The following is a 24755-nucleotide window of genomic DNA, read 5'->3' on the forward strand; positions in this document are numbered from 1 at the left end:
GCAACAACCACCAAGAAACTCAGGACTTAAAAATCTGTCTCGCCCCCTGCAATGGGCATGGCTTTAAGTTCCTGCGTCCTTGCGACACCTTCCCTGCACAAGCACATACATAAGAGAAATACGAAAGCATAAGAGCAGTTTCACAGCTCACTGGAATGCATTCACCACCCAGATTCAGACTGAGGATTCAGTCTCTTTAGATACTTTTAACTTTTTCATGAGAAACCAAATATTTCTAAGTCCTTTTCAACAGACACTTAAAATAGACAGATTCACATATATATTCATTGTGCTGTTTGTTAACCAAAGATCGCCTCTCAAATTATTGCACATTAGTCTGGAAGTCAGTTTCTGCAGTCGTGAAAATAAAATTGAGTGTCATCTTGTCATCTTGTCAACTCCCCTGTCTGCAAGGGAACGCTACAAGCCAACCTTCATGTCAGATTATGTTAAATAAACAAACAACCAAAAAGGGGAAAAAAAAAAAATCAATGCAATAGAACTAAGAACCATTCAAAAACTTAGTTTACTTGGAGGGAAAAAACCCCAACAACTACCAAACCAAAACTGCTTGCTCTAATATCAAGACAGTGAAACTCTGCTTCCTGCAACACACTCACAAACAGGAATCCCAGGTTGGGAACTAAGCAACTTGGGGAATCGGTAGTAGTATTCAGTTACACAAAAGGAATTAATGCCATTTGAAGAGTGGATCATGTATTTTAAGAGGATGATGATCTTTTTTTGTGTGTGCATGTGCGTGCAGCTATTAAAGGGTACAAAGAGTGACCTGAACTGAACCCACACTTGAGGCATCTCCAGTCTCTAAAAATGTAACAAGCTGTTGAAGCAAATCTTTGCTGCTGAACTGAACTTTCCACTGCCACCCTGACTGCCGAGCAAATGACTGGCCAACTAGAACACAGCAGGTGCCTGCATGGATCAGGTCTTTGTCTGCAATCCCCAGTTCCATTTTCTGATGTTATTTTTTCTCAAACTACAAATGCAGCCAGTCGGAAAGCAGATTTTAAGATTTCCTCAAACTAAACATCACCTTGCACGCAACAATGTAAGCACATTCGTCCACCTAAGGCAAAAATGTGATGCCTAATGGCAGGCTCAGCAGAGCACATTCCAGGTTTTAGTTTTCTCTTCCTGTAATTACTAATTAACTCCAGAGACATCGTTTTTAAGTTGCTGTTATCTCGACTTGTGCATTGTTCTGAAGAGAGTCCCCCACCAATGGGGCAGAGTTCAAAGATCCAGGCCTGGGTCATGCCACCTCCCTCCTTTAGAAGGGATCCTTACGGTCAACCAGAATCTTGTTTGTACTTAAAAGCAAAGCTACACCCCACTGTTTACAAAGTGTGGATTCAGCCATTCCTCACATTTAAGAGTTGTTTTTCACAAGTAAAACAGTAACTAGGCCATCGATGCAACACAACAACAACTTCTTTCTTCCTGAGTAACAGAAAGCAAGAAAAACTTTGGAAGCTGTAAACCCAGACCTTCACATATTTATTAGCCTAGATTTGCAACAATTTTCTTGCCAAGCCCTCTGTATTTTCAACCATCTGATGTCTCCCCACAGTTGTTCCAGTGCAACTTTCATTACAACTCCTGGCCATTTCAGTAGCTCCAGTGAGCTGCCATGTGAAATACTCAGGTTTGGATTCCTTTTCCTCCTACTACCGGAGATTATCGGCATGCATGAGGGCTCTCAGAATAGCAGCCATTTAGTTCCCCTCTGCCTCTCAGGACTTCTATTACTTTTGAACACTTCCCATACTTTTCACAGAATCACAGAGTTGCTGAGGTTGGAAGTGACCTCTGGAGATTGTCTAATCCAACCCCTCTGCTCAAAGCAGGGTCAACCAGAACAGGTTGCTCAGGGCTGGGTCCACTGCGTTTGGCCATCTCCAAGGACGGAGACCCCACAGCACCTCTGGGCATCCTGCTCCAGTGTTTGATCACCCTTTTGTTCCAAACTGTGAAAAACTCTTTTCAATATAGAGTGAATAACACAGTAAAGAAGAAACAAAGCATCAGCTTCTGATGGCCACTTTGTTAGCTACAAAGGAATATTACAAAGCACGTGGCATAAAGATACCCACTAGCTATGACTGGGAAAGTGGGTACGGCAAGAAGCATTTAGAAGCGTCTCGTTTGCCTTACCAATGCCGAAACAAATTAAGCCACAAGACTTGTAACTCTCAGAGTATCTAATTAACTGTGCACGAGGCAGAGGAACAGCTCTGGGATCTCCACAGGGGTTCTGAGAAAGTCAGGTGAGATCAGACCTGGACTGAGGCAGAGCATGGCAGATCTGCGGTAGAGCCCAGGACCAAAGGATACTGCAGAGGGATCAGATAGCTGGGAACGGGACAGGAGGAGAAAAATAGCACACAGAAAACAAGGAGACAAGACATAGGTGGTGCAGCTTCTCAGCTGCTCTGTCCTCTCCACCCTGCCATTTCCCACACTCTGCTAGCCTCATCTCTGAGATTCCTCCCAGGGACTGCCTGAAGGCTCCCCCCCACAAGGAAGAGGCCACAACAGTGCTTGAGAGAGGCTGACAAACTAGCTGAAGCAATATAAAAAAGAATCTGAAGTCAAACACGCTTTACGTTCAGTTGCCAGGCTCTAGACAGGGTGTCCTATGAGCTGGCAAAAGGCACAAGAATCTAATTGCTCTGCCACAGCCTGAAACCTGTCACAAAAGACAAGCAGGCTGCGTGTCAGGAGGACACTATCTCTGCTGCTCACTTATCGTAACAGCAAAAGGGGGTTGTATTAAAGTGATTAACCTATCTAGGGGAAGTGGAGATTTCTTCCTTCGCAGGCTGACAAGGTGGCACATCCTGGTGATTGGTTTCTTCCTAAAATACATACCCCAGAAACTGGCCTGAGAAGCATCCTGAGCTGGCTGCACAATAAGATTGAGGAGAGAGAGGAGAAAGGAGAAAAAAAAAAAAAAAAAAAAAAAATCAGATCAGAATTGTCTGCCTACATCAAGAGGAATCTGGCTTCTGAACATGACTTGCTTTTCCTCTGGTTTTGAATATGCTGCGTCCTGGGCATCATTTTGCACACTGAAACTTGTTCTGATCCGCACTAACAGCAAGGAAATAGCACAGGAGTGACTGCATGAACTTCCATGTGACAGCAGCAGGCATCAATCAGGCTCACAGAAAAGAGAAACTGTCTAGTAATGCACTCTTAGTAAGAAAAAAGGTTTGTTGCAGTAACTTGGCTTTTGTCAAGCAGCTGCAAACAATTGTTTAGCTAAACACAGTAAGTGGAGAACAAATTTAGAGCACAAAATACATGACAGTGACAAGGGTAAATCATTACAAACTCTAACCTGATTCACAGTTATTCCTCTGTAAGTTGCGTATGAAGTGTGAAGATATTCAACACCGCTTAATGTGACACTGTGTGTGCCTTTCAAAACAGGACATTTACCACCCACAGCAGTTGCATTCCTCATGGTATTGGAGGTATTTCCCAGACTAAGTGCAAGGAAGACCGCAAATACCGCACTAAAGGACAAGGCTGTGGCAGGGTAAACTTCCCTTTTTCTTTTCTTTTCAACTCAATAAAAAGCTAGACCACAAAATTCTAAGACAGAAGAAAAAAAAAAAGGCTATTTCTGACATCACACAAGTTTAAATGAGCTACAGGTTTTTAGCTATTTGTTGAGGATTCTCACTTTATTCTCAAGCTGAGGAGAATTCAGAGACAGGAAACACAGCAGGATCTTCCAAATCTGTAATAACATCACTTGTAGGTGCTCAGCTTTCACCAGTCTCAGATGCACATAATCAGCTGGACTAGACAGTCTCATGGAAGCCCAGAGACTGGCAGTAGGGCCCAGTCCAGCCCAGTGCTTTTGTTTAATGATTAATTCCATTTCCCTACCCCACACCACTTAGACAATAATTTTGGCTATTTGTACCTGGGGACAAAAACCTCATTGTGAAGATAGTTCTCAAATGTCTTGCGGAAGGCAGACTCCTCCAGCTCCTTTTGTATTTGAGAGTCTGTTTTAGGACAGGAGCAGCATTCTCCGCTGACATCCTCATTTTCACTTTGATTGTATTTCTGAGGGTCTTCGGATTCAAAAGGAGGAGACCACGTCCTTGAGGGCAGTTTTAATCCTATGGACAAAGCCATTTAGTATTATTCTCATGCTTGACATGGCAGAAGCAGACATTTGATCCCACCATGGGAAAACAGCTAATAGGTAAGATCCAAAACTAGCGTATGCTAGAGTCATAGCACATTCAGGCATCCTGAACTCTCACATCCAAGCTCGAGCAGTTTTCCCCCTTTTACAACAGGATTCAAATCTATGCTAGTTTTGGAAAAAAGCTCAGATGTTGCTGTAGCCAAACAGAATTCCAGCCCAGTTCATCTCAGTGCAGAAAACAGAGCAGCAAATGAGGTTCTGGGAGTCCTCAATGAAACTCCTGATCCTGAAAGCTTTCGAAAAACAAAGGCACAGGATGACTTCAAAAGTTAACCTGGCCACTGATCTCCAGAAGCACCGTAATATTTTATCTTACTATCTCTATAGCTGTTTTTATACTTGTTACTCATGTTTGAAAGGAATGAGTGCAGATGGGAGATCTCCAAAGGATAAAATATCTGATTACTTTCAGTAAAAAAAATGGTTTTTGGAGAGCTTTTGTATATGGCCTGGCAGAAGTGACTAATGTACAAAGTAACTGAACAGTGGGAGAATACAGCTGCATCACAGCCTGTTTCTTGAACAATAGTCTTGAGAATAGTAAAATTAGGCACTTAAACTACCTCAAAGCTGTGTGAAAGACTCTCCATGGACAATGTCAAGATAGCCCCACTATCCAGGAAGCTTGAAAGCCAGGCACAGAAGCACACACTCACCCTTCAAGCAATAATCAAGTTCATAAAGCTCGCTGTCTTCTGCCTGCTGCTGCCAGAACACCAGGTAGTGCGTGATGTTTCCGTTGGGCTCGGAGGGGGGCTTCCATTTCAAAATGATTTGGGATGAAGAATTAGAAACAGATATCGGATCCAATGGGACTGAAGGAACTGCGGGGGCGGGGGGAGAAAAAGAGACATGGGTCATTTCCACTGCTCTGTGAGGCCTGGACAGAACATGAGACAAACACAAGGAAGTTTCCTTTTCCACAGGAATCAAGTGTTCTCCAGAGTAGGCACACTGACACTCAGTAAACCTGCAGGAGGTTACACCAGTGTGCATGCAAGCTCTCCTCTTACACACACGCAAACACGATGAAAGAGGTGCTTATTAGTACCCTCTCCCCATTCAGGGAGATAAGTTCTTCCATTTGCTTTGGAATATCTTCCTATGAAATTAAAGCAGCAGTGTCAGTGGAAAGTGCCACAGACACGGAACTATCATGACTACTAGTCTAAAGATGGCTTTGGTCTATTTTTCTATTTGCAAAGCAATATTAATTTAAGGATACTGACCAGTAGCATTGGTCTGGACGTAGATAATTTCACTCTTTGCACCATACGTCCTTCGTTCATCCGAGAAGGTGACCAGGGTTTTAACAAACACAGCGTACTGCGTCCATGGCTTCAAGCCCCTCAGAAGCCAGCCTGGCTGGGCCTGGGCTTTGGGCTCATTTGACCGTGGAGGAGGGTCAACATCCACAACTGTCCAGCTGTTTGACCCACAAGCATCTTGGCCATCGAACTCTGTCACATTTTGGTAGGGACTTAAAAGAAAAAAAAAAAAAGTCTCAAATTAACAAAATCCCGATTTCAGGCTTTTCGGAACATTACCTGGATTCTGGAAATGAGGCATAGTGAGTTTTGCAACCCAGTCTCCTAACACTATCACAGATCAGGAGCTGTTCCACAAACAATCCAGACAACTAAATCCAGGCTTATTATTTTCAGCTTGAAAAAAACTGAATTGATGAATATCCGTTTGGTAACCTTGATTTTTAAAGAATGGTTCCCATCTAAAAATGGAATAAATATCTCATCATCCCACGGAGATAATGGGGAGATGATAAACTACACCCCCACAGTTACAGCACGTATGGATGTGTAGAACAGTTGGAACAACTAATGTTGGATTGCTCTTAAATGAGGAACACTGACTGTATACAACTCAGTTAAGTCAGGGATCTTAACTAGCACTTATATAAACAGGTAACACTGGAAACTTAATTGAAAGAGCCAGAAAAATCACAGAGACTAAATAGCTATGTCCACAACAGGTTTAATGTTTACTCTTTAATGCCAACTGTCATTTGTGGAAGCCCAGCGTGGCTGCTATTTTGTACCCCAACTGTGGGTCACTGGAGGTACCCTCTCCTCAAGCTTCCACTTACGCTTCTTTGTAAAAAAGCATAAATCCCAGGAGATCACGGAAATCAGGAGGCCAGTACGGCTCCCACTTCAATAGGATCTTGTCATGAGATGTTCTAATAGAAGAAAATTTTAACAATTCATTTTCACCTATAACAGAAGAGAAATGACAATGATTTTGATGTTAAAAGTAATGTTTTCTATTTCTAATTAATTTAGAATTTTCTATTTTTCACAGATGAGTATGAGGAACCTTAGCATTGAGAAGAGCTGCTCATTAAAATCTTATCTTTGACGCTATCCATGCTTTGAGCCAGGGTTTGGAATAGATGATCTCCACAGGTTACTGCCCTCTTAAATTATTATATGATTTTATGAAAGTGATCTTGTAGAAGATTTAAACTAAATTCTAGTTAGCTGGATATCTAAAAGTAACATATTTTAAAATTCATGACAACCTGCATAGATGAACCCAGCGAAATGGTTTGCATCGCTTATGCGGCTTCTGTCTTCAAAGGGAGTGAACTCCCAGCCTTGCCAGGAGTAGCACGGTCCCTTTGCAAACAGGAGGAGAAGACAACAAACAGTTGCAGGAGGGTGGAGTTTCGAGACTCAGGGGAAGCGTTAGGATATGGTATGTCCAAGCAGTCCAAGAAGGACAAGCTGTGTAGCTCTGATTGGATTTGCCAATCCTGCAGTAGCTGCACGAGGGAGGAAGAACATTCATTTCACTGGCACCACATCCAGAACAAACAAGGGCTTTTTTATAAACAGGATGCTGCCAACGTGAAAACTAGGCTTGAAACAAAAACAAACAAAAAGCCAAACACACTGGCAACGTGAGGTCTGGCGGGGGGAGGCGAGGAGAACAGCACAGCAGAGCGGAGTTAAAGCTGGCAAAGAGAAATGCAGCCATCTCCTCCTGATGCTTTTAAAGCAAAGCAACCAGCTGGCCCAGGAGCTGCACGCAACCATGCGACAGTGCACGATTTGAACCCCAAATCCTGTCTCATCCTCAAATGTGGGAAGAGCTTGCTAATGTCTCATGGGAGAGGACAACTTTTACAGAAAGTCAATTCCTTGTACCTACCCCCTTTGCTCTGCCCCAGCCAGAGCTGCGATGTCCCTGAGGCTGTGGTTCTGCCTGGGTTTTCCAGTGGTACGGCCAGTTTTAGGTAGGCAGTGATTACGCGCCCCTCTCCCCACTGTGCTAGCATTGCTGCATACCTCAAACCAGATTGGGAAATGGATCCAGCTGAAAGATCTTCACTTTTTAAGTCTGTCCACAAACAGCTGCACCAGCACAGCAGCAAGGGCAGGAGAGAGGAAGGGGCTGTTTAAGCAGCACTGTCGGGATCACGCGTGGCACGGAACAGGAAAAAGCAGCAGGGTTGGGGGCGCAGAAGGGATGTGCTCATGGTAGTACTGCTGCCTAAATAAACGTCTGTACAACTACACTCCGAGTGGTAGGACTTTAGGGAGAGACTGCTGGAAGCAACACTGCTTGTTTGCTCCTTAGCCATGCTGACACAGGCATCACCTTACTGCTGTTGTGGAAGGAAGCTGCTAGTTTAAACCCCCCCGAAAAGCATAACAAAAATTGTAGGAAAAATGTCTCCAACTGTTGTCATAGCAACTCCCTCAGATGGCTCTAGAGATGGGTGAAAAAGCTGTTCCTCTGCTATGTTTGTTCTGAACGCATACTGTCCCCTCATGACAGGCTAAAAGAAGATTACGATTATTAATCAGGTGCTCAGCAGTAACACAGTCCCAATCTGGACTGAGGTTATATTGTGCTAAATTCTTCTGAAAGACACAACAATACACTCAGCCCTGAAAAACTCACAGCTGAGCACACAAAGAGAAAAACCAAAGCTGGCAAGGCAAGTTCCTGGCCGGATGCAGAACCCATAAGTACTTTTACTCATGGCACATTGACAATGTCGCTGCAGCGTATGAGCAAGTGGCAAGTCGCATGACCGGTGCTTTACCAAAATGACACGGGGACACCTCTGAACAAACTCGTAGGCTAGGTGGAGAGGAATGAGAATAAAAGGTTAGCAAAGACAGAGGGAAAGGAGAGTGATGCAAAGTCCCACTGCATTTGGAAGCTTTCTTACATGAGGCTTGGTCACCGTTTGTCTTCAGGGCTATGTCATTCCTTTCCTGACGCCCTTTAGTCCCAGAAATCTCCTCCATCTTGTGGATTTCTGATAAACACAGTTTGGGATTATAATGGAAGAAGAGTTTGCCTCGTGCAATGGTAAGGTTGTGCTTACTCCAGTCCCAAAGCTGGCGAAGATTCTGGTTGTCCAAGGCATAAAAAGAGTAATTCCTGAAAGCAGAGAATGAAAATGTAGATTGGGAAGAGATCCTCTGAAAACTCACTTTTTTGTTCTCATACACTGATCCAGACATCATGGAAAAATGAATACAAACCATCTTCCCCAACAGGCTGCAAGCCATGGGCAGAATAACATTTAAAAATAAATTAGGGATTGTTTTCCAATACAAATCACCAGATAGCACTGGCACTCCTCACACTTCTGAGTACTAAATTAAAATATCTGTTGAAGAAACTCACCCAGCTTCTAATGTTTCTCCTCTAATCAGATGTAGTTTACGAAAAAAAGAAAGCGAAACCAAGGCATAGGACCGGCGAATTTTTAGGTAACCTGAGATTTCCTCAATCAAGCCAAGATTTGCTTCTAGCTCAGCTGCTATGTTATCTGCGGAGAGGAAAACATTGGTTTTAGCCTTCTGATATCTCAGAGAGAAACACTGATATCAAAGCCCAAACAGATTAAATGGAACAGCTCTACGTAAATCCAAATGACACTAAAAAAATCAATTAGTGAAAAAACCCTAATGAACACCACAAGAGCCTTGGCTTTGCTGCTATTTTTCCTGAATCACTCTAAAATTCAGAGTGATCAAAGCAAAAGAGAAATCCCCCAGCTCATGGAGAGTGTCATATTCACTGATCCAACACCCAGTGCGCTCTACCCCCTTACTCATCCAGAACTTACTTCCTCCGCGGATATTTATAACTAAGCTTCCATTAACAACTGTGCAGCCACGGAGCTCCTGGGCAGATGTCACTGAATCAATAGTCTTCTCTTTGCCGTAGTCGCAAACCTTTGGGCAGGGCCCTGCACAGGGAGTACAGTGCAAGCTGAAAAACAAGAAAGTCAAGAACATAGAAGTGATGCTTTTGCAGAATATAATCTGAGGCATCTCCAGCAATTCTCAAAGGCAGAGTAATCAGCTCAAAGAGATGCTGTTCTGACAAGGGGCCAGGGATTCACTCGCAGTGCACAGCATGTGGCTCTTAGGAACCCCAAATAACTGCTAATTATTCTTAAAATTGTTTTGACATTTCAAATTCCAATCTGAACTATGGGTCATTATGAGATGAAGCAATTTCTCTTTACCATCCTGTCCATTCCTATATAAGAGAAACCAGAACAAAGCAATTTTGACTATTATGGGCAGTCCCGGACCCACCGAGCTGCTGTTCAGTGCTGTAAGTATCGGGGTTTCAAGATTAAGGAACCCAGGTCTAGTCTCCATCCTAAGAGGGTTAAACGTGTAGCTGATGAGCAGAGGGCAGAGCATTCATCTGGGAATCCTCTGATTAAGGACTGCACATAAAGTTGCTTTAAAAAGGCAAGCAAGCATGTGCTTTGTGCTCTGGGGAAATACTTCTTAAATGGCAGCAAGATGATTGCTTGCCCTGGTCATAACACCACAAGAATGTGCTTCCAACTAGTCCAGAGAAAAAAAAAAAGTGCTTTATCTGCTCTCGGAAAAGCACAGAGTAGCGTGAGGTCCTACTGACAGCAGACTGCAGCAAGTATAAGACAGAGGAGACGGCTGCTGTTACACAAGCAACATACCTACTTTGGGGGCTGCTGGTTCATCCTTTTGAAATGCAAAACAGGAAACAATAAAAAGTCCTGCTAGAGCAAATTCCCTGAAATTGTTCTATCAGGAGCAAATACGTGGGAGCACAAAAGCTACCAATATTCATAGGAAATCTGAGTCATCACAATATATAGCGTTATTGTGGGACAAACAGCAAAGTTTTTAGTGATAAACAGCTCAGCAGCAAAAATTATTGAATTCATTTGCTGAAAAAAACCTGGGAATAGTCAGAATGGCTGTTCCCTGCCTTGAGTCATGCTACAGTTGTTTGTCATATTGTCCGTTTATGTCTGGCACAGCTTGAACCTGCTCAATGAAAATAATTGGAGGGATGAGGGACAGATATTCTGAGAATGATTCACTCAAAATATGCTACGCATGTTCTGCATTGTACATCTCTCTTTTTCCTGTTCTGCTTAATATGAAGGCTTTCCAGTCCAAGGTGTGCTTCGGAAGGGAAGGGAAGCGAAGCAAGGCTATTAAAGGCCTCTCCATTCCCCATCTCCCTCATTGCACTCACGTACAAGACGAGCCTTCCGACTTGCTAACACTCCTCCTTCTTGCACCCTCTCTCAATCTCCTTTTCCCACTTTTTCCAAACTTGAGAGGGAAGAAGGGAAGCCAAGTGAAGCAGAAGAATAAACTATTGACACACGGTAGACAAATGTATCTGCTTCTAATGGCTTGGATTAACAAGGCATTAGTTTGCCAATCAAATTAAATTAGACCAGACAATTGTCACAGCCACTTCAACACTTGCAGCTTTTCTCAGCCTTGATACAGAATACGATGCCTCTGCCCAAGTGAGAGACACACAAAGCTCCTGAGCAATACCCAGACTACAGCACGGTTTGTTTAGTCGCAGACGTTGCACTTACTTGCTGGAATTCATGATGTACCCTGACGGGCATTCATGAACACACTCGTTGTTGTGGATAACGTGACACCCTGACTCCCGGGCATTTTTGCATTTGTTGTGTAGTTCCTGGCAGAAGCCGAAGGTCACACAGCGCCATCCCTCAAAGTGATAGTAATTGGGTGGGCAGGTATCCACACATTTGCCATCAAGGTAAAAGTTGCGGCAAGCCACGCATTTCTCCGGGTTGTTCGGCTCCGTGCAGTCCCCAAGACATTCGCTATGACAGCACTGACCATCAGAGGTGCAGCCTTGCGACTTGCAGGCAGGCGGGCAAACTGTGAAGAGAAAAGACAAAAAGCAACTGAGTATCGCAGCACAGCCTGACGATGCAGGACCACAAGGGCTTACGAGCAACCACACTTTGTCCAAGTCCGCTTTGCACCCTTCTTTCCACAGGGACGTCCATGGAGCGCACAATTCTGCCTCATCTCCACTTTTTGATTTCAAGTTCCAAATTTTGATCGCACTGTTGCAGTGCGGAGTCTGCTGCCATTCAACCTCACAATTCACTGATTCACTTTAAATTTCAATTAAGCAGACTATTTGGAGTACCTGTTTCCAAAGAAGAGAAGTGAGTTCTCTCCTTCTACGTGCCCAGCGCGGAGAGGCTCCCAGGAGGGCTCTGCGACTCAAACGCTATGCCCAAAGCCCAGAACGAGGGGTGAGACTCGCAGTGACAGCCTTCAAGCCTGGGACAACCAGCTGCAGCCAGAAGATTCTGGTTTCCTAGTTTAAGAAACTAAATTTCCCACACTAATGCCACAAATAACGCTTGCCCAGCCCTACTGCTACGAACTCTTCAGCTTTATCGGGATCTGCTTCCTGCCCGTACATCAGCCTGTCACCGGTTTCCCTGGGGGAAGCCTGCCGCCCTGGCACCCAGCACGAGTGCTTGAGCGCTTCTCCCGAGGACGCCCAAGACCAAGGGCACCCGCAAGTGTTATTGCTTGAGGTTTTTACGGTTTGCTTTTTAATTATCCATAACTTAGTGCCTCACAATACTTTTAATGAGCGGTTTGGGCTTTGAAATAGAAACCAAGCTGCAGCATAGCTCAGAGCAAACACCGTGACTAACGCGGAGCGGGGAGCTGCAGGAGACGCTGAGCAAAGCGAGGGAAGCTCGGAAGGGAAGCGCGTTCCTGCCACTTCACTCGTTATTTGCTCAGCACCTTCACACTCGGACTTACTCTTCCAATGAGTCTGACCAAATTAAACCCAACTGCTTCATCCAGAACATGCCACGGAAACTCCAGTTCGGAAAGGATACAATAAAGCCGAAGATACCACTAGAAGAGTAAGCCAAAAAAGCCAAGTACAGCTTTGATGCAGCAGTTCACTTAAACAGGAGAAAGAACATGAGAATGAGGGAAGGTGGCATGGGATTAGATTTAATTGTATGGTAGCACACGACCTCTGCACTACAGCTGTGAATCACCATGAAGCAAACTGCAATATCACCTTCTTAAAGAGGATTTTGCCAGGGGGAGAAGGATCTGGCCCTGGTCTGAGGCCACATCTGAGCTACATCTGTTGTCCTGCCTGAAGTGTGCTCCACAAAGCAGCAGACAGGCGAGCTCTCCTGTGATCTGTGCTGGCTGGACCAAGTCACTTCGCGCTGAATTAACAGCGGTGGTCTCAAAGTTTCACAAGCTTTCTGTCCAGGGTGGATACACGGGCTAGAAAGAGATCCACCTTGGACAGGACAGAGGTCTGATCAGGTGCTTTTGCCCATCTCTCCTTTCTCCTGACAGAGGCTTTGCCACCCCAGAGTCTTCTCACAAGGTAGTATTTTAAAAGCAGTGTGACACAGACCTGGGTCAGTAAAGTAAGTGCATATGTATTCCCCTTCCTACCTCTATTAAACCTCCTCCAGACTGCAGGGCTCTCATGGCAATTCTTGCAGGTGCTCAGTACCAGAAAAGACTAAAGAGGCAGCAATGTAAGATGTTGCTGCAAATTAGGGTTTATAATTTTCGCTGGAGATGACCATCTACTTCAGCAGAGCAGCACATCCCACCTCTGGGCAGTTCCAGGTCATGGCTTGTCCCATGGCTCCTACGAGGGCCAGTTTCAAAAACAAAAGGGTCAAGGCCAAAACCAAAACCCGGCGGATAGTGATGCAACAACGAGAGGAAGGCTACAACCTGCGCTGGGTGTACACCAGCGCGCTGGGGCCAGAACGCGGCACACTCGCTTCTGCCGACCGTACAGCCAAACTTGGCATCCTGCCGTTTCCCCACTGGACTACTGGCGGGACCTGGATCTGCTGGGGCGGGGGGGAAAATCTGCAAAAATAATGCAGTTAAAACCCAAAAAACTACCCAAACCACAACACTTGGCACAAGCAGTTCAGGTTTGGGAATATTCAGGATTGAAGCAGAAGGGACTTTCTTTGGGGAACTTCCAGACGCACCAACGTACAGGGGCTAAAATGCTATTTTTAACTTTTGGCTAACTTGCTTGAACAGACCGGCACTGGAATGTGGTCTACTTTTATTCAACTAACCGAACAGTATGTAGGTCCCATAGTACAACATGCCACCAATGTTTTCATGATCAAATCAGCAGCTGCGGTTAGGAAGAACCTCCCCTCGCCAAAGGAGCGCAGAATTCAGTGTGTCAAAGCAGTTAATGCCATTCTTGGAATAAGCAGCAGTAGCTGCCGCAGATGGGATAGTAAAAATGAGCAACCTCGGTTTCTTCCGGCCTGATAAATCCTTTAAACAAGCACGAAATGGCTCAAGTCAAAACTTCTATCATATGGTCCGTTTAATCTCATAAATATCTGACTTCTTCCCTGTCAATCACTCAGTACAGGTATTTCCTCTACCCATCTCCCAAGATTCATCCACTAACGTGAAACACGGGAGCGGATTATGCAATTCATTCGCTTTTATGGTGGCAAAGCTTTCGCCCTTTTACAGGGATCGCTTGTATTTACGAGCCTGGCGCGTAGAAGCGGTAACACAGCGAAGGGCGGCGGGCGAACGGAAACAACGCGCAGGTGAGACCTTGCCTTGGACTAAACACAAACCGAGACGCTCGCTCTGAAACCACGGCTATGCCTCCTCCTCCAGGCCGCAGAGCGCACGCGGCCCAGCGACAGATGTCACGGCGGGGGTTAACGCAAACGCGTAATTAAATTTAGCAATACCGTACATCAGGAGAAGCTGTGCCTAAAAAGCAAGTAAACAACCTGGGACTGGTACTAACTGAACTGCTCTGGCAAGTACGAGGAAAAAAAACTAAACCAGCTGTTTATTAGAAATATTGGCAACAACAAAACGCAGACAGAAGATTCCAGAATTTAGTCCAAAACGCTATCAGACTTACTAATTCCAGGCTCACATGTCAAGGTTTATGGGAAAAAACCCGCCTGGGCTGCTTCTCATGCATCTGCGCCGCGGTCGCCCTCCTCCCCAGGGAGCCCCGACGCGCTGGGTCCCGCATGAGCTTCCCTGCGCGCCACGGCACGCGCCTCTCCGGAGGGGGCCGGCGTCCACAGGGAGCCGATTCCTATGGCAAACACGCGGGAAGGCTTTTTGCAAGGGGGAGGATGAGCGGTGGCCGTGCGACCTGCAGGGCTCGTCACCAGCCCTCAGTGCAGCACACAGGGCAAAACGGCGCGTCCCAGGTACGTCTCGTGCTTGGGGACTGCGAAGCCTAAGAAATCCGGAAGACAACAGCTGTGTCCGGAGGAGGCAGTGGATCAGACGGGCAGTTTTGCCAAGCGGGCCCACATGCACAACACCCTCGCACGTAGTTTACGTTATGCCACACAATATTTTGGTATCTGTAATGGAAATAATCTCCAAAGGCCTATGCTTATTTACACATTTTAAACGCAGCTGCAGATATTCACAGAGCAGAAACTGTTTGAATTCTCATCTCTAAAGGTTTTCAGAAGATATAATTAAACTATTTTTGAACAGGAGAAAGAGATGTTAAGAACAATTTTAACAGCTTTTCATGTCTATAAGACAGCTTGAAGAAAGTGAAGTAGTCAAGGCAACAATTTTTTCCGTTAAGCACTCAAGATAAGAAATTGTCAGTCACTGTTTTGTACAAATTTAAGTTACAGAGGATCCTGAATAGATGTTATCTAGACACTGTCGAAGTTTGCATGCTAGAAAGTACTTCACTTTTTTAAATGAGCACCTGAAAGTGGTGTAGAAACCTCTCCAGCGCATCTTCCCTCCTGCTTTGTGCAAGTCCCACTGCAGGACCCAGGTTACGCGAGTCTGCAGGGTCAGACAGCTCCCCCAACGTCACCCTTTCGCCATAGGACCTGGCAGACTAGGTCCGTGCTGACCAGGTCCATCTCAGTAGCACTTTCTCATCCAGGTTTGTGGACTCCAGCAGCTGACAGCGACTCATGGAGATTCACCACGTCGCGAGCACAAACCCAGCACGCGGCCTCGGCAGGAGTCACGCACGCTTGGACACGCCAACCACGCGGCCACGGCCTCTGCTTAACGCCGGGGGACATGAGATGCTGGAGAACGTGGTGCTGAGCCCTCCCTTCACGAATCGGGGAGAGGGTCAACTTTCTTCGCTTCCCCACAGAAAAGAGAAAAATTAAAAGGAAACTTTGTAACTCCTCATTAAATAGGGGCAAGCAAGCGACTATTTTGGGGGTAGGGGCAGAAGCCACCAGGCTGTACCGCGAAAGCTGCTGCAGGAAAACACGCTTCAGCGCTGGCACCAGAGCAGAGCTCTTCATCACAGTTATATAAACCTCCTCATCGGAGCCCTGGGAGCCGGGATCCCAAAATCCCTGCCCCAATGACAGCAAACCGTGCAATGCTCAGCCAGCCTGCCCCGGACGGGGGAGAAGCGGAGCAGGCACGGAGGCTCAGGCCTGCTCTTCCAGGGATGAATAAACATTTAACCAGCTAGCTAGAGCGGCTCCGGAGACCGGGGAAACAATGCGTTTTACAAACCATTCCGATTATGGATTCGAACGGACATTTCTTCAGGCTGCTGAGGCCCAGCTGGGGGGACGGACGGCGGCCGAGTCAGCGCAAAGGAATTTCTACCTCTGGATCGATCGCTCGCGCCACTTCGCTCCCTCCTGTGCTCCAGGTGAAAACAAAACACACTGACACTGTAAAACACTCCCGAGCCAACACAGGTAGCCAGAAGATCCACATTTAACAGGCAAGTCAGTTAAGCAGTCTAGCTAATGTATCTAGCTTGTCCAAATATCCGACTATTATAGAAAACATTTGTGTTCGGTTTTTATTTCTTGCTTTTTGCTAACAAAACAGTGGCAGTGAATTGTCCAAGAGAGGAAAAAAGGATAAACATTGGTCAGGGCAGATTTTGCTTTTCCTTTGGGATCCTCTACCACTGGATTGATTTAAATAGCTATCTCCTGCGTCAACAGCAGTGTATTCAAACGGGCAGCAGTTCAGGTAGAGTAAAAGGTATGTATTTTATTAAAAAGACATCCTAAGCCACGTGTGAAATTCAAGATACTGCACTGTGTCCTGTGCCGAGCCAGACGTTCCCACAGGGCTTTGGGACCGCTCAGACCATGAACCAACATGATTTTTCTGCCTTGCAATCACAAGCTGTGCTCCATGTGACTGCGGGTCAGCAGGGCCAGCGCAGCAGCCTCGCGGGCCTCCCGGCCGGCCAGGGCCACCACCACGGTCCGGGCGAGCGGCTCCTCCCAGCCGCCGCGCAGGAGGGCGGCGAGCGGGAACTTTCCTTGCACTGCCAGGTCTGTTTTCTTGAATGATACAAAGTGGGTTTTGACTATAAACAAGGCAATTAAGAGAAATTAAAGACTCCAGTTCCCCTGAAATCCAGGACAGGAAACAACTGCGGCAGGAGAACCGCCCTCAACCTTAGCCAATGCATTTGCTGCCTGGGCAGGGAGGCATCCAACCACTCGGCTATCTGCACAAAGCAAACACGGCTTAACCCCTTGCCAGCTGCACAGAACAGGGCGACGCAACCCGGCCCTCGGCTCCCGTCGCCGCTTGCGGGTGGTTTACATCATTCTCCAACAAAGCTGCTGCAAGACTTGCAAGGCTCATGCAATTTAGCAAGTTATTGCAAGGTTTTCTCATGCCAAGCTTTAACTCGCAAGGCGTATTTGTAAGTGGAAGAAAAACGTAGGAGGAAACAAGGATGAATCCAGCATTGACACGGCTTAAAATGGCTTATTTTGGCTGCGATATGTATAATTCAATGCCAGAGCTTAGGTTAGCGTAACGTTATACGACATGCACACGTGTATAATTCAAAGCTAGCGTCCCACAGAAACAGTCTCGTAGAGCTCGTTTCCCTGCGTTTTTCCTCTTACTGTACATGGCAGTAATTTCCGTCATATATATTTATTCAAGAATGTTCTCTTACACGCACACACATATGCGCATATAAATCATAGCTGAGCTGCCGTTGCAGCGGGAACTGTAACTTAATTTCCTGCCTGTATATTAGGAATAATGAGCTCAGGAGAAAAGTGTGCTTATGGCCCTAAACACAACAAGCCAAAAAGAAAGCAAGCAAAACCATGGACTGACTGCCCAAGGCAGTAACTCCTGCGTGTCTGTGTTGCAACCGTGCGATCTTATTTTAGCATTGCAGACTGCATGTTTTTTGAACTTCTGGAAATGCTACGCAGTGCAGCTTTCACCAAAATCGGCACGGATCTTGCATTCTCACAAAATTATGAATTAAATTACTTTATACACACATACACCTAAACTAAGTGCATAAATATATCTTGAGGTTGAAAGAAGAGCGTGCGTGCGCAAAGACGAGAGTAGGTATGAAGCCTGGGGTCCTTGGAGGGGCAGCTGTCGGAAAAGCCGCGTGCTGACAGCCACCCTGCCCTGCGGCTCCTGTCCGCCAGTTATTTCTTCACATCCCCAGGCCCAGAGAAGCAGCAACCTGAACTCTACCAACGACAAGTCTTAGGCTGCACAGGACAAACAGCTCCCAGGGATGTGTTAGCAAAAACCAAAGGAGTAACGTGCCGGGGAAGAACAGGACCATGGGGACCAGCAGACTGCGAAGAGCTGACCAAAACCAGAACATGGTGACAGGTCTCCTGGACGCCCAAAACACCACACAAACGTAAGGTTAACGTGCTTCGACAGAAAACCAGCAGCTAGCACAGACAGCTGCCTGACACCAGGCCACAGTGATCAAGTGAAATTCAGGAAATATCAGGACATGTTTGAGTAAACGTCATGTCAGTGACTCAGTGCTCAACTGCTCTGGCAGCATTTACTCCTTCCTGTTGCCCAACGCCAGAGATGCCCGAGGAACAAGTGCCCCAAATGTATCAGCTCAAATGCTTTTATTCACACGCAGAATCTCAGCACTCAGCACCAACCTGGGAAAGAGCAAGTGCCCAATAACTCCAAGGTTTTACAATCAGCACTAAAATTAAAGTGTTATTTATAAAATAAGGCAGAGTACAGTACATAATGCCACGACCCCACTGACCCGCGAGCTGGGAACGTCAGGAGGTCTGTATTTACACAGGAACAGATAAAATTAACTGCAGGTGCCTCCCTTCCCATAGACAGTGACTTCCAAAAACAACACACTGTTACTAAAACATAAAAGGAAACTCTTCCCATTGACATTTCTCAGGCCAATATTACAGTTCCTATCTCGCGTATCAGTAAGGATAAGAATGAACTTGTTTCGCCTCCAAACCCCTTCACCCCTACGTGCCTCTCTGGAGCTATGGTAAATGTCTCAGCCGTTGCAGAACGGGACCGGGGCCAGCCGCAGACCTCACGGATGCTGCTGTTTTCCACAACGCGCCCTCCCAGCCCAGAACAGCCACCACAGTTCAAACCGGAGATGCTGGTAGTGCTGCGTGGATCTGTGAGGATCAGCAAGTGCCAGGTGACATCCCGGATGCCACCAGGCCTCAGGGTAGAAAAGAGTTTGGAGTTCTGCGCCCCCTTGTCCAGCTGTGACCATGCGGGACATGGAGGCCTCGGAAAGAAGCTGCCCAACGGAGATAGGGGGGAAAAGGCTGAGCTGTGTTTTTGATATAGGAAAAAAGAGGACCAAGGGAGATCGCTTTAGAAAAGGTTAAAGTGCTTTGAGCACTTGCAGGCTCTTGCACACTAACCTTCTGCTCTCCAGGCTGCGGAGCAATCAGCTCTTTTTCTCCCTATAACTACTGGTCTGTTTTTCCCTGGAAATAGAGACATTGACTCATACACAAATTATGCCAAGGAATACGGAAAAGTTACCAAGAGGAACTCAAATGTATGTATGTATACACACACACGTTTTATATAACATGTATTTTATATATACAAATATATATTTGTATCTATATCAAGAAGTATTTGGTCATGTGTCCGGTGTAATTGATACTGAACTTCACGTTTTTTTAAAATGTCTAGGAATGTTTGCTACGTTGTGCACGTCACCTTCTTCCCACATGCAACAGATTTAACTCATTGCACTAAAAATCACACAGCAAATTAAGACTTCTGTTACAAGATAGCATAGAAACGAAAGCCCAAATAAATCAAAGAATTACACTTTTTAAAAGTGCGTGGTGTTTTGCTTGCAAAGTAAAGCAAATAAAGGTAAAAATAAAGAGAGCTGCTCTCTACGATGCCACGACAGAGCAGACAGGCTGCTCTTCTCTACAGAAAGCTCTGAGGACGTGCTGGCACTTCTGATTTTCAGAGAAAAGTAAGATGAATGCTGAGGGTCAAAACATCAATGCGACACATACAAGTTCAGCTGCATGACATTAATTTGTATTAATAACTGCACGGCTTTGTACTCTTGTGCAGCTTTAAGGAAATCCACTGCTTCATTTGCTATAAACAAAAGGTACCAAACACAACCCGGCATGTTTTCCACCACTAAGCCATTTCCAAACTGTCCTGTCCAGTCACCCGTGGGGAGTTCAGGCACACCATCTACTAGCAAGCGATCTTACTACGGTGAAGCCTGGAGGAAGTGGTAAACTACAACGGATCCACAACGCTGCTGGTCACCCGCTCCTCATTAAGAAGTTATGGCCTTTGCAAATGAGCTTCTCCAGCTATGACACCAAGGACACAACTCAATCTCTCTGCCTAGATGTCAGTCCTCCGTAACCGCAGATTTATGGACTCTGGCCACTGAGACAGCCCAACTGCCTTTAAAACACACGCACACCTTTCAAGGATGGACCTTCTTGGGCAATAGACCGCAGCAACGATACTCCCCCACTTCTTCCCCACCGAACCTTCAGGAAGGGCTCGGCCATTTCGCAGATCCTCTAGACCTTTGCGTCCGTCCCTGGAAGGGTTTCCCTCCTGCTGTCCTCGGTCACCCCAACTATTTACACAGAGGAGCAGATGTCTCCCAGCTGGGTGCACCTAAAACTGCCCAAACACACTGCTGATCAAAGAAACACTTTTCTTTCATGCCTTTTAAGCAACCCATATGGTGTTTAGATCATGGCAGCAAGCACCCTACAAACCGCCTTCACAGAAGAAAGCGCTGGGAAGCGGAGCTGGGGAAAACCCTCCAGACTCCCTTTGTTTGCATTTGTCTAGTACAATTCAGCTGAGCCAATTCCCCAAACAGGTAAAACCGACTCGCACAAATCTGCCTGAACTCTTGGCAATCAAGCTCAAAATATCAAAACACGGAGTTTGATTTGAAAACACAGCAGCCCTGTTAAAGGCGGAACAAGTGTCACAAAGTGCATACAAGGATAGCAATGAGAAGCTGTAAATACTTCACCTAGCGTCTACAACACTGCTATTGTGCCATTCCCTGGCAAGCAGATCAAGCCTGCTCTTGTACGTTGTGTTCAAAATTACACGGGAGCTTAGTGCAGCATAAGGAATTGGAAATAACTACCAACCTCAGGGGTTTTTTTCTTTAATATTCAAGCCCCAAAATTGGCACTACATCCTCAAGTATGACTGGAGCTCCCAGCCACTTATCACTAAATATAATGCTCTGTGCAAACTCCAGGCTTTGCTATTTTCAGCCCTTTTGATAGCTTATAATTTGAGAACATTAAGAAACCACTGCATCCATTCCTATCCCCCAAGTACCCGAGGAACGGGAGGCTAGAAGCTTCCAGGCTTCAGCCCTGCTGAGAGCCATCTCCAACGCAGCTGCTAAGCGAACTGTGTCCCCCCCCTTACACAAAGGGGCAGAAATGTTCTGTATCTAACTGCTGGGGAACACGGGGATTCATTAGGAGTAGTTAATTTTAAGGTAGTCTGGAGATCAGCCACCTCATACTGTACTTGGTCTACCTCATAACAAGGGTCAGTAATTTAGACCAAAATCAGAATCCTTAAAAAGGAATTTAGGGATTTTTCCTGTAAAGTTTTTTTGTATCTTTTTGCTCACAGCTACGATTTTTTTCTGTCCTTGTTTACAAATTTCAATCCTTCTTACAGTCTAAGGATTTGCTTTTGGCTTTTATCATTCAATGGTTTACTCACCATCTGGGAGCCTCATGAGAGCTTCACGTTAATATTTAACTGTATATTACTCTTTCAGACGCACAGCATCTTGCAAACATTTCTCAGTTCACTTTAACCCACTCCCCTGTGGAACCTACTCACTCGCACTGAGATCCCAGGAGACCCAAAAGAATCACAGTAAAGCGATCCATGCAGCCAGGGAGGCCCTAAACATAAATGTAATTAAGATTAAAGCCTCTATCCAGGCTTTATTTTGGATACAGATATGGGCCCCTGCTCTCTGAGCCAGCAGGACGTGAACCGCCACCTCCCTCGAAAGCCCTGTGCCGGTGACAGTGCCGAGGGCGAGCTTCCCGACGGGCCAGTTTCTTCCTTAGTAACTGGCACCATGGATTGACCAGAATAAGGCAGCATCGTACTCGATGAGAGAAAATGCTGAGCCAGGATGAGCCATAAGAGAGGTAGGAAGCTCGTATCCGACGTCCCGGGAAACAGAGGCAAACGCAGGTACGCAGAAGTGCTGCGACGTGCGTGGTCCAAGAACACAATCCCAGCCAATTCCTCCAATTATACCAGCTGGTCTAACACAAGCTATTACTTCTGCCTACAAACCTTGTCCTGAAAATAAGGAGCGATACGATCAAAGCATAAGGCTAAAAGCACAACCTTTGCTTTCTGAGCAGATAAGAGGGGTAAGATTGCTTTTCTCAAGGCCACAGAGGAGGATGTTGTAGTAAACAAGGCATGAAAGAATGAAAGCTAAGTTGACACATTCAACTATGTGTGGATAGAAAAGATTGCATTTTAGATATGCTATGTGAAAAGATGTGTGAAATGTAACCTGGACAACAAAAATAAGAACAAATCTATGCTGAAAGGGAAATACAGTGTACAGCACATAGGAAAACGGAGCTGTCCATAACTGAGAAAGGTAATGAAAAGGGGGGAAGTATAAGATTAACCACAAGGAGATTAAACTGATAACTAATGATCTACACTGAAATGTCAGGCAGAGGTTAAGATTTTAATCTAGAGAGATTTCACGGCATACACATGAATCATAAACAGATACTGAGGCTGAATTTGCATTTGTGGATGAAGGTACTGAAAAGAAGCCAGAGAAGGAGGAAGATAACCTATTCCAGCCTGCCTCCCTCCCCACCTCACCTCCCGAAGCCGGAGAGTTAGGCAAGGAGAGGGAAAAGGGCCAAGCACTACCCGAAGGCCAGCTGTGCAGAGAAATATCTAGAGGGCGAATACACCTCTGCAGCAGAGCTAGCCAGCTCTGCATCCCAGACTTTTTTTTTTAAAAGGTTACCAGGACGCATAAGCTGTTTTAGCGTATGGGCATTTAGCACACTGCCCAAATACATGCTGGCCCTGGAACGGCTGCAGCGGGAAGCCGATTACAACGCCGGTCTCTGTCCCACTGCAGCCACTCCAGGGGTAAAGGGTTTCGCTCCGTGCCAGGAGAGGCTGATGATGGGGGGCCGAAGCAGAGGGAGAGCAGGCTCCCCGCGCCGGCAGCGCCCCGGGAAGAAGCACCGCCGCTCAGCTGCCCGCTCCCCAGTGTACCTCAAGGCTGGCAGCAGGCAGCTTCCCAGGAACCCAAACAGAGCCGCTATTCCCTGGGAGCAGCTGGGGCCTGAAAGGATTCGCCAAAGGGCCAACGCGGAGACGCCGTGCAGCAGACCGCTCTCAACTGCTGCTTCTTAACGAGCACACGGAGACCTGCCAAATCTGAACAGATACCTGCACTCCTTCCCGGAGCACAGCATTCACATTTATAACGCAGAAAGGACCACTTTAATCGCTCCTTCCGAGCTCTTTTTAATGCCGCCTATTACAGACCAATAGCAACTAATTCCTGCTTGGCTGATCGGTTTTAGAAAAATCATTTGATCCTGATGTAAAAATATTTCAATGATGGAAAGTTGACCATTACCTTTTGTTTTAGCAGTTTCACCATTAGAAAATATGCTTAATTTCTAGCCTGATTTTCTCTATTCCAACTTCCAAACTGAAGAGCCTGTTACCAGATTGGCAATATTGCCCAAGTCACCCTCAAAGACCACGAATGCATTTCTCCTTGGGGGTTATGCAAGAGAAAGTTGTAGTCTGAGGGGAATTCAATCCCAAACTAGCTGTGCCACAGCACATGCCAACAGAGAGGGGCCGGCAAGGAGGGCACCGAATCTGCTGCAGTTACATGAACCTCAGGGGAGATCTCTGCTTCTTCATCTTTCTTCCACAATAGCTAACAGCTCCAACTGTCAATTGTTGGATCTTGAAAATCCCACTTATACTTCATACCTAGGACGTAAGCTCTTAAAATAAAACTCCTCATCCCTAAAGTCACTTTGCTCAATAATGAGGAAGTACAGTAGTAGCAAAGTCTCATCAGCAGCTGGCTGAACTACGCTCAGTCGCACAGAGAAACAGGATCTGCTTGCATAACACGAACTTCGCAGGCGTGTGCCACGACTGCTAAAAAGCCTCAGCTTCGTGGATGCTTATCAGCGCGGCAGTCGAGATACGGTCTAATCACCAGCTGCCATCAGCGCCGTCCATTGCAGAGCAATTAAGACTATTCAAAGTTGGTCTAACTGATACAGTGGCACAAGCCCTGACACACCTGCCAATCCCTGGAGTAATTATCATGGGAAGAAAGTTGTATGGAAATAACCTTACATTAGACAGAGTCCTAAAAAAGACAAACTAGCTCATCTAGCAAGAAAAAGGATAAAAAGTGGGTTTATAGATATATACACACACACACACACATATATATATATATATTTATATATAAAAAACCACTGAAGCCATATCAGTTTCTCCAGGGACAAAGACTCTTCTTCTAAAGCACACTAAAGAGGTTTCATATCTCAGCACGGAGCTGCCATTATTAAAAGCAACCTTTAACTGGAACATCCAGCTCATCCACCTGTCCACAGCCCGACCAAATACTTTACCTATGACATTTCTGACAGTTGTTTGTCTTAACTGTTCTTAAAGATCTCCAACTAAAGTGTGCCTCAAGGCGCTTCCTGCATTAGCTGTCTGAGCTTTATTAAAATCCAGCTCTTCCGCAGGTCGGGATCATCGTCTCCATTTCGCAGGCAAACACTGAGGCACAGAGG

General features: G+C 45.9%; 1 protein-coding gene across 1 annotated transcript in view; it reads right to left on the bottom strand.

Annotated features, from left to right (window-relative positions):
• Positions 1 to 24755, bottom strand: part of INSR (insulin receptor) — a 57082-nt gene that overhangs the window by 12373 nt on the left and 19954 nt on the right. Inside the window, exons 3-10 of the mRNA XM_064497361.1 lie at positions 11139 to 11454; positions 9363 to 9508; positions 8918 to 9062; positions 8454 to 8668; positions 6357 to 6483; positions 5482 to 5732; positions 4909 to 5076; positions 3959 to 4160 (exon numbers count right to left, since the gene is read on the bottom strand). Of these exons, the coding sequence (XP_064353431.1) occupies positions 3959 to 4160; positions 4909 to 5076; positions 5482 to 5732; positions 6357 to 6483; positions 8454 to 8668; positions 8918 to 9062; positions 9363 to 9508; positions 11139 to 11454 (1570 nt within the window). The remainder of the gene's footprint in view (positions 1 to 3958; positions 4161 to 4908; positions 5077 to 5481; positions 5733 to 6356; positions 6484 to 8453; positions 8669 to 8917; positions 9063 to 9362; positions 9509 to 11138; positions 11455 to 24755) is intronic.

Source organism: Dromaius novaehollandiae, chromosome 25 (genome assembly GCF_036370855.1).
Source record: "Dromaius novaehollandiae isolate bDroNov1 chromosome 25, bDroNov1.hap1, whole genome shotgun sequence".
Classification (NCBI taxonomy): Eukaryota; Metazoa; Chordata; class Aves; order Casuariiformes; family Dromaiidae; genus Dromaius; species Dromaius novaehollandiae.